This window comes from Nelumbo nucifera, chromosome 2, assembly GCF_055504915.1.
Source record: "Nelumbo nucifera cultivar China Antique chromosome 2, China Antique-T2T, whole genome shotgun sequence".
In the NCBI taxonomy this organism is placed as follows: domain Eukaryota; kingdom Viridiplantae; phylum Streptophyta; class Magnoliopsida; order Proteales; family Nelumbonaceae; genus Nelumbo; species Nelumbo nucifera.
Window position 1 is genome coordinate 7,661,539 of NC_142650.1, and position 10,673 is coordinate 7,672,211.

General features: G+C 37.6%; 1 protein-coding gene across 1 annotated transcript; it reads left to right on the forward strand.

Annotated features, from left to right (window-relative positions):
* Positions 1-677: 677 nt before the first annotated feature.
* On the forward strand, positions 678-7,227 carry LOC104594816 (MLO-like protein 6). Its single transcript, XM_010255308.2, has 15 exons — positions 678-1,041; positions 1,163-1,220; positions 1,352-1,590; positions 1,854-1,970; positions 2,078-2,138; positions 2,262-2,350; positions 2,968-3,042; positions 3,184-3,278; positions 3,355-3,404; positions 5,329-5,369; positions 5,478-5,651; positions 5,768-5,803; positions 5,985-6,052; positions 6,173-6,233; positions 6,355-7,227. The coding sequence occupies exons 1-15, from the start codon at positions 919-921 to the stop codon at positions 6,811-6,813; spliced, it is 1,746 nt and encodes a 581-aa protein (XP_010253610.1). The 5' UTR covers positions 678-918; the 3' UTR covers positions 6,814-7,227.
* Positions 7,228-10,673: the final 3,446 nt, after the last annotated feature.

Sequence of the window (10,673 nt, forward strand, 5' to 3'; positions counted from 1 at the left end):
ATGTTTATAGGTGTTATACAACTCATAACCTCTGTCCGATATTTGTTGTCATAAATTTTCTAATGTAAAATAGCTAAGTTTAATAGATAATTTAAAACCATTATTTGTTCATTTCATTTTTAATATTTTTACCATTTATTTTAATTAGAAAATAGAAGTCCTGCAGTCCTGCCGAATCTGCTCAGAAAAAAAAAATAAATAAATAAGCCGAACATGATCTGTGTCCGCACATCATACATCCCATTCCCATGGCAGATATGATGGTTACAAAACTTGATCTTCTTTTGATTACTTGATTCTTCTTCCTGTTAATATTGAATTTTGGAAGGGGTGGACCTGAAGAAGAAATGATTGGTGGTGAAAACCTACCTAATTATTGACAAGTTACAAAGGCCAGGCCCACACGTGTTATATCCAAATCCAAGGATCATCACTTCTTTGATCAGGTCAGTCATCAATCGGGATCCGGGATCCCTCGCGTTCAAGGCATCGCCCGCATCTTGTCATTTGTCAATCTGGTCTACTCTGCCAAGTCTCGATTCGATTCTCAAACGCGGCTTAAAAGTCAAGGTCGTCTACTTTTAAATTTGGCCTTCCTCTCCATTCTCTTCCTCTCACATAAATGATACGACTCAGCCTTTTGTATATAAACAGTTACAGACTCAGAGTTTTCGTCTACCGCCATTAACCTCCTTCTTACTAGTACAGAAACACCTTCCTCCCCCTCTTTTATGTTCCAACTGCCACTGCATGCAGTCAGTCCCAGAGCTTACTCTGCAACCATTTCTCTCTGGATTTAGTCGTCGAACCAGTGCTAGTGCCCTAGTTCCGCTACTTTCAAGACTGCCACGGAAAGTTGAGTTGAGTACCTGTGGACGGAGTGGCAAGGAAAGGTTTAAATAGAAAAAATCCCGAAGGATGGCCGGAGCAGGAGGTGGTCGTTCTTTGGAGGAAACGCCGACATGGGCAGTTGCCGTTGTCTGTTTCTTGCTGGTCCTCATTTCGGTTATCATTGAGCATATCATTCACCTCATTGGAAAAGTAAGACACCGTTAATCCGGCCAACTCTTTAAAACGAAACAAAACAAGACTTGATTGAATTTTCTTCTCCCTGTTTCAATTTTAAGAATCTCAATTTAAATTATTCTTGAACCTTTTGCAGTGGTTAACAGCTAAACACAAGCGAGCCCTATACGAAGCGCTGGAAAAGATCAAATCTGGTATGAAATTTTCTCACTTTGTGATTATGAACATATATAGGTTAGATCTTAAGTTTATATATGATGGTTTATTTGATTGAATACGTGAGCCAGCTTAACGAGTTTATTTGGTTTCAATTTGGGTTTTGAAGAGCTTATGCTGCTGGGGTTCATATCCTTGCTGCTTACGGTAGGACAAGGAATCATCTCTGAGATTTGTATACCAGAGAAGGTAGGAAGAACTTGGCATCCATGTAGTAAGAAGCAAGAGGAAGCCAAGGAAGAAGAGAGTTCGGAAGAGCACCGCCGGAGACTTCTAGCGATACCAGATTCTGTTGGAAGTGTCCGTCGTGTCTTAGCCGGAGGAGGAACCGACAAATGTGCAGAAAAGGTAAGACCCATTATCATATATATACTTCTTTGTTTTTGTGTTTTTCTGGTTCTTTAATTTTTATAATGCAAACAAATATGTAGTAATCGTCATCAAACACAAAATTACTTAAATAATACAATAAGCCTAACTTTTTGGGATATTTTCCTTCATTCACAATTTTCTTGCAACGGATCAGTCCTGAACTAATGTAATAAATTAATAAAAAATGGAATGGCTAACGAATTGGTTATTGATGTTTGCTCGGAATTCTGGTTTTGCAGGGCAAAGTACCATTTGTGTCGGCCGATGGAATTCACCAGCTTCACATCTTCATTTTTGTTTTGGCTGTTTTCCATGTGCTCTACTGCATCATCACCATGGTTCTGGGTAGAGCTAAGGTCTCTTTCTCTCTCTCTCCACCCAAATAATTAAACAAGAAAATAGACTTATGAATAAAATAATAAAAACGTTGATCAACGTGTTGAATGATTGTTTGACCGTTCAGATGAGAAGATGGAAGGCGTGGGAGAAAGAAACAAGAACGGTGGAATACCAGTTCACCCATGGTACGTATTTCTCTCTCTCTCTCTAAATCTATTAATGTCGATGAGTCCATACAAAAATGTCAACTTCCGGTGAATTAGATATTAGTACTGTTATTTGATAAATTCAAATGAATGTGGATACAGATCCGGAGAGGTTCAGATTCGCAAGGGACACGTCCTTCGGTCGAAGGCACTTGAATTTCTGGAGCAAGACTCCTGTTCTCCTCTGGATCGTAAGAATTAAAATACAACCACCTATCCCTTTTTTTCTCATATTCATTTGCTGTTAATCAACATTATAAGGCTAGCTTACGGGTCAAGAATTGCAACTGAATTAGACTTTAACTTTGGATTAGATTAAGGTTGAGAGTGTGGCCACCATGTGTCTAATGTTATAAAAGTCTGTATTTAAAATAAAGGGAAAATTCTCGATTAGTATCCTATACTTTGGGCCTAGTGTTATTTTGGTCCCCAAACTTTAAAATACGATAATTCAATACTCAAACTCTCAAAATATAATAATCTAGTACCTGTTGTTAACCATTTTCTTTCCTCCCGGTGGTGGACAAGCAATTTGACCATTTGAATATTTTGTTTGTTGTTGGGTGGGCACGGAACTCTCTAGGAGTCTGGACCATTCATGTAATGGAAACAATTGAACCAAAGTTATACCGTCAAATATCATACTTTGAGCCACAAACACACACACAACACAGAGAGAGAGAGCCCCAGCATCCTTTGTTCTTATACCCAATAAAATGGAAATAAAAAATAAATTCAGCAGAAATCAATTTATTCATAATATATATATATATATATATTAATGGCTTCTCTCCATTGTTATTTTCAGATTTGTTTTTTCAGACAATTTGTTAGATCGGTTCCGAAGGTTGATTACCTGACACTGCGACATGGGTTCATCATGGTAATTAAGTTGGATTAATTTCATCATGATCAACCTGCTTGGAGTTGTTAACTTGTTAAACTAGCTTGTGAATGGTATCCATTAAGGCAATGCGGCCGGGCACAAATATTCATTAAACAATCTCTTATTCTTTGACCTCAGGCACATTTGTCACCTCAAACTCATGCTCAATTTAACTTCCAGAAGTACATCAACCGATCACTTGAAGAGGATTTCAAGGTGGTTGTTGGTATAAGGTCGTTTCTCTCTCTCTCTCTCTCTCTCTGTGGCTTGTCAGTCTATTGACTAACGGGTTTAAATTAATGTGAACAGTCCAACGATCTGGTTTTTCGCGGTGGTGTTCTTATTATTCAATACGCATGGTGAGTACCTTAAGTCCTAAATTCTACAATCTGTACCATTTATAAAAATGAGAATTGTTAGGTTTTCGTCAAAAGACCTGATTTTTCTATTCAACTATTGCCCCTCAGTCATTACACCTAATTTTTATTACATTGATTTTTACGACACAACAATTCAAAGTGAGGAACAAAGATAGGATGTTTTTATTTCATTCTATTATCATATGTAAAAATGAGAATCGTAGATGGGTAATCTGATTATCTATTTCAATTATCTTCCCTCTTTAGTCATTATTATTCTAATTACATATCTCTTCCTATTATTACCCTTTTTGGTCATTGTTATTCTAATTGTATTTTATAATATTATATATAGTATTTTATATTTCCATTATTGTCCCTTCTTAGCCATTGTTATCCTAATTTTTCTATAACCATTATATATTTTTATAGTCTCTATAATAAAAATGAGGATGGTAACAATGCTTTGTTAAAAAGCCTGATTACACTTTCCCTTTTTATAGGGATGCAAATGGATTAGATCAGATTCAAATTAGGGTATATCTGAATCCGATCTAATAAATTATAGGTCCAATCCAATCGGATCTCACAAATATTGATTTAGATTTGAATTCGATAAGGATGTTGGATATTTGAATATGATTCAATCAGATTTTGTTTTTTTAAATAATAAATTATTAAAAAGAAAATATAACAATTTAAATAATAAAAAAATGAAAGAATTTTTCAACTATTTTCATCATATATACATGTTTTTTATAATAAATAAATAATATAAAAAAATTATAAAAATATAATATAAATAACATATTGGATCCTTTTGAATCAGATAGGGGTGATCTGAATCTGATTCGGTTTTTAATCGGATCCAATTTTCCAATCCGATCCGAAAATCCGTAATGAAGATATCCAAATCTAATAAAATAGGATTAGACTTTGGATCGGATTGAATCATGATCCCTTTTTACCATTTATGTTTTTTTTATTCCAATATTTATTTAACCTATCATTAAATGGGATGTACACTATGAAACAAAGTTTTTTTTTTTCAATAAAAATGAATACTAATCGCATCCTTTCATTTTTACCTTTAGCATTTTTTGCTATTCCAATGTTTGATCTCTCGTAAATGTGAAACTATAAAGTGGGTTATACCCAACACAACCTGGTCACTGTAGCAATTGGGCTAACCCATACACCCGGGTTATGTTGGGCTTGGGTTAGAACAAAAAGATGTACCATGCTAGTATAGGCCTACAACCCATCACAAAATAGGCATATATATATATATATATATTCAATTTTATTATACTATTTTATTCAAATTATATTGTAATTTTTTTAATTTCATATATAAACAATTGTATACATCAAAATTCATAAGGTAGGGCACGACTCACCTAGGACCACGTGTTAGCATGGCACGGCCTGTTAAAAGCATAGACAACCTGCAAAATTATGTTGTGTTGGCATGACACAACCCACTTTATATTTTCTGATGAAGTAGTGAAAAGTGAAAATTAAAGACAATACAAACAGATGAGAAAGTAATAGCAAAAAAATAATCATAAATTGTCAATTATCAATCGAACGACTTCCTAATGACCTAAATCCAAATTCTTTCCAACTTAGGGTCAAGTCAATATTTTCATTCCAAATTATATGTTCTTTATCATATTTGATTTACATTAATAAAAATTTTGTTATAATTTTAACTATTATTTTTTCATTTATTTTCACCCGTGCATCGCATAGACTGTATAGTGATCGTATGAATATGATGGCATCATACATGCACCGGCAAGCTAATTAATTAAGGGGTTGAGTCAAGACCCAACCACCCCCTAAATATGATTTTGACTTTGTATCAATTTTGATTTTTGACCGAGACTGATTTGGATCTCATATGCATGCATGTACACAGGCTGGTATTCTTATCTATGGCTTCCTTTCGTCCCATTGATTGTAAGTTTCATTTCTCTATCTAGCTACGTGCCGTTCGTAAATCTGAGTTTGTTGATATATAAATGACACCTAGCTCTTATGGACCGCTGACTGGACCCATGCATGCAGATCGTCCTATTGGTAGGAACAAAGCTACAGGTGATCATAACAAAGATGGGGCTTAAAATTCAGGACAGAGGAGAGGTAGTGAAAGGTGTCCCAGTGGTTGAACCGGGTGATGACCTCTTCTGGTTCAATCGCCCCCGCCTCATTCTCTATCTTATCCACTTTGTTCTCTTTCAGGTACCAACTAATTAATTACCTTCATTTAATTTAATCTCATAGTTAATTAGTTTCCTTGATTATTACTACTACGGCTGTGCTTAATTCCTTGGTTTTATTCTGCACCATGAATGTAGAACGCCTTCCAACTCGCTTTCTTTGCATGGACTTGGGTAAGCCACGTGATCCCTCCTCTTGCAGTGCCGCCAATTATATTAATTACTTGTTTAATTACACTAGGTACAGATGTTAGATTGTTATTAATCTGATCTGAATAATTTAACACGAATTGAAAGATCTAGTATAATTAATGAATTGAACCCTCCATATGCATGGGTCTGATCTGTTTCTCAGTTCGAATTCGGGATGAAATCTTGCTTTCACGAGCACACTGAAGACGTGGTCATCAAAATCACAATGGGGTACGTAGGTGTTGGTGTTATTTTCGAATTGAAATATAGCTAGGATATAATAGCTGAGCTACTGCTAATTAATACATGCAATTCAAATTAACTTGCTGATGCCTGATGGTGATTGAGCAGAGTCATCATACAGTTTCTTTGTAGCTACGTCACTCTCCCTCTCTACGCCTTGGTAACACAGGTTAGAAACAAAATAACCAATCCGAAACAACTTCATTAATTAATTCCTTAATTATTCTTCATGAATGAATAGCTAGCTACTGCTCTAGCTTTCTGATAACTATTTTGGGTATGTATATTAGATGGGTTCGACCATGAAGCCCACCATCTTCAACGAGAGGGTGGCTATAGCTCTACGAAAATGGCACCACACGGCGAGAAAGCAGATAAAGCAGAACCAGAAGTCAGGAACGGCGACGCCCATGCCCAGTAGGCCGACAACTCCTAGGCATGGCTTTTCCCCGGTTTCTCTGTTGCAGAACCAACGCCGAAGTGATGACGACAGCGTTCAGACATCTCCAAGATTCTCCAACTTCGACAACGAACAATGGGAGGGTGAAGACACACCATCCCCCTCCTACCACTACCACTACGGTGAACGGAGTTCGCACCAAAACTATTTTGATCACCATGAACACCGTTTGGATGAGCAGCAACCAGACGCCTATGAGCAGAGTCCGCCCCCGCCTCCACCTATCCGCACTCAACATGAAATCGACATGGATTCCGTCGATTTCTCTTTCGCCAAAAGATCTGCATAATGAAGTAATAATATTACATATAGCAAAAGCAAAGCAACCATATACAGTTCCGACACGATCGATGGCGGCAGTGACTGATCGATGATGATGAGGATTGACTGACGGCAATGGCCAATACCCAATTAGGGAGAAGGATATTCGGCGGAACGAGAAACAACCCAACAGCTGGTCTTTGGTCTTTCCAATACAAATATTGCATCTGTATCCGCTATCCCTTTCTCGTATATATACACTCCTCCTTCCATCCATCCCCATATTTTGCCGACCCAATGAATCAATGATGGAGCATACTCGTTGTTATATGTTCATTATTTGTTTTACTTCATATATCAAATTTCTATATGCATGCTAGTATCTAAATTGTACAGAAATTGGGAATTATATCCCAGCAATGAAATAATATAATTATGCCAACCACTCACCATTTCCCTTAAAATTCCTTAATTATAATAGATATATAGTATGCCCCCCCCCCTCCCCCCCTTATAATTTATATTTCTTAATAAATAATCCTTATTCTTGTAATAACCTAACAAAAAGTTATTGGAGGAAAAGAGTTGGCTTTATTGATTTGTGGATGTATGTTATTAAATATTAGAATACATGTGATATTAATTTATTTGTTCCATCACGCCAGCTGAGACCAGATTTGCGCGATTGTTTAACGTTAAAATGAATATTCCATTTAATATTTTCTTTTTAATTTGGAACAAAAATTATAGATACCTTGGAGGTGGGCCTAAACACACTTAACTGACGTTACGGTGTGATGGTAAAATATTTAAGATCAATACCATTAATTTATTTAAGGTCAACACACACTTAACTGACGTTATTTTTAATTAATATGATCAATATATGATATTAAAGATGTGCCCAAATATTTATATATATATATATATATTTTATACTTTTGTGTGTTTTCATCTTTTTTAATTTATATTATTATTTAACTATTGACATAAAAAAATTGACACCTATGACCCAAATGGTTGAATTCTTGATTCACCATCATGTAGTAAAACAAATCCATTTTTGAGTTGATTTTTTTAATTTGTATTTTATTTCTATCACCAATAAAAGTAAGGGTAAATTTCTTAAACTACTCCTATTGACTAACTCTATCCTCACCGTTTACATAATGTCTTAAAAGTATTCCTATTGTTTCTAATAACTGACATCATCGTTAAAATGCTAACAGAAAAACAAAATGTCAAATTTTTCCTCCACTTACCACTACAACTTCCGGTGATGGTGAGCAAGCAAACAAAGAGAAAAAAACAAGAACATTGTATGATGGTGGCAATAGGGTCAAACTGGGTCAAACTGAAATTCATTTTTCCGAATTCAAATAAAATCGCTATTGATCTTCTTTGTGAAAGAATGGTAGGATCCATCTAATGGACGCCATAAAGGCTGCGGAATGGGTGGGGCGAATTTCAAAAATTTCCTACCTTCTCCCAACTGGGAATCATATTCCCTGAATTTAGAATACAATATTCAAGGATCTACTTGAACCCTAATCAAACCAGATCTGTACCAAAAGATAAATGGGAGGATTATACCTGATCCGGAGAAGCAGTATCTCCCAAAGTTGGTGTTCACGCCCAAAGAATGCTCCAAGATCTGTCCCTGCTGAAGATGACACAGCTGTGGATGGAACAGAACCAGCAGGGTGCGTCCTACACACTGGATCCTTCACAAGAATCCCCTGGATGTACTAAACACTGAATTCTTTCAGTCTTTCTTGCAAGACTGATGTCAAGAACTGGTTTCTTGACTTTCTTTTCTGCAAAGATCAAATCTTGCAACAATGCAGATGGCGGCGGCAGGAGGAGATTTCCAGAAACGAAAAGGCTGAACTGTTTTCTTTTCTGGAGAGAATGAGATCGAATCTCAATTCGCAGGAACCTTTCTTGCTTACCAGAACCTCTTGGATCGAAATCTGATTTCCCTCTCTTGATTCATTCGAAAATCTCCTCTCTTTTCTTCTTGATTAAGAAATCTCCTAATTAGGAGTTATCCCAATCCAAATCAGTATTTGGATAGGGGATAATCTTAATCCCTTTCCCAGATAGAGTTAGCTTACTCCTGATCTTATCAGGAGGTTACCAGATTCAAATCTGATTTGAATTTGGTCTCTAAGAGTGGATAAGGCTAAGAGCCCAATCCTTTTTGCTAACTTCAATCTCAAATTCGCCCCATTGATGGGTGATCATATCAGCCCACTTCGAAATGGGCTTTTTGGCCCATTAAGCATTCAGTGTTTAATTAGTTTCCAATCTGCTGCCCAGTTGGGCTTCTTTGTATGGCGTGGGACCCAAGCATTGATCTACACACCAGCCACATGGGTTCGGCCCAGCCTTTAATACAAGGCCCAGCCAAATTCACTAAAAATCTCAATAAACCCCTTGAGTCCATCGTATGAACCCTATGGGCCCAACACTTACATTAAGTGGTCCCTGGGCCAAGCCATCTTATAAAAACCCAGGGACTGTGGGCAGGTGCAAGATTAGCCCATCAGGTATTATCCTAAATGGTCTTACACTTAACCTCTCAGCCCTTAATGATCAAGCACTGCCCGACAAGAGAGGACCTCTCCCTCGGCTGCAAGGAACAGTGCCGCACTCTCCTCTCACATGGATCCCGGGAATTAAAACCATTTGCAAACATTTTGAAACCGTACATATATATGTAAATATATTAATTTTGCAAAAACAAAATTCCAACGATTGAAATCAACTGCCGGCAGTTTGGTTTCCATCAGAGAGAGTGCATTCCCGATCATTACCCTTTGTCCGACAAAGTGGCTGATTCTGTCACTATGACCACCCACTCAGATGAATTCTCAAACTGCCCCAACATACCCAGGTTTTGATCCCCACTAAGGATCTCACTGATTGGCATATCAAAGGCAGCCTGATCCAGCACCTAGTGAAGTGTCATAATCGAGTCTAGGGGTCAGGTGTAACTTTCCAGTTTTGCCCATCTATCTCCAAGGTCCAGGGCAAGACTGGAAATCTGGTCCGGTTCAAGGATTCAAGTAATCCCATGCTGTGTGTGCCTCGGGTCTTACCCTGATGGCTGAGACAGGCCATCCCAACACTTGGGGGCACACCAGTATCAGGCAGGATAAATCTCCCCAGACTTATCCAACGGCTGTGAACATTTAAAACTAACATGAGTCTCTACAAATGTCCAGTTTTAGGGTTTTACACAGAATTAAACCAAACAACATGAATCAAACATGCACTTTATTTATTTCCACTAAATAACAAAAGTACATCAAAATGATTGAAGCTAAGGGCACACAAAACTGTCTAACACTTTGAATTCACGATCCCGAACGCTGGCGGCAGCAACCCCCTCTGCCTCTGGTCTCTCTCTCTCTCCTTCTTCTTCTTCTCTTCTTCCCCTCCTTCTTTCTCTTCTTCTTCTTCCTCTCTTCCCTCTTGTCTCTCTCTGCGTTAGTGCATCTTCCTTTCTTGTCGATGGTTGTGAATCAGGGATTGAGGTAAATGGGAGATTAAGAGAGAGGTTGGTGTAGTGGAGGGTATTCAATGGTGGTGGAGGGAAGAGTAAGATGTGGGATGAATTGGAGTAGTAGAGTTGATTGAACTTGTCTGGATTCGTGATATTGTAATAGAGCACGAGAGCAGATGCTATTGCGTTTGTTCCATTAAAGGTTCTGTCGATTGATACTGTTGTTGCCCAAACTGCTATCCACGCGCCACCACCATCACCTCCAACACTGCACGTTGGCCCCATTTCTGTTGGGATCAAAATCGCTCAAACAAGCTTCCGTCATCGGCAACCTAGTTAATGTTGTCATGGTTCGCATGCAAGCCAACGACCATTAT

Excerpts from the sequence above, each read along its gene's own strand:
- LOC104594816 (XM_010255308.2), top strand. The coding sequence starts at position 919 with ATGGCCGGAGCAGGAGGTGGTCGTTCTTTGGAGGAAACGCCGACATGG. Across the intron at positions 3,043-3,183 it reads TGCGACATGGGTTCATCATG|GCACATTTGTCACCTCAAAC; the intron begins GTAATTAAGTTG and ends CTTTGACCTCAG. Across the intron at positions 5,370-5,477 it reads TTCCTTTCGTCCCATTGATT|ATCGTCCTATTGGTAGGAAC; the intron begins GTAAGTTTCATT and ends CCATGCATGCAG.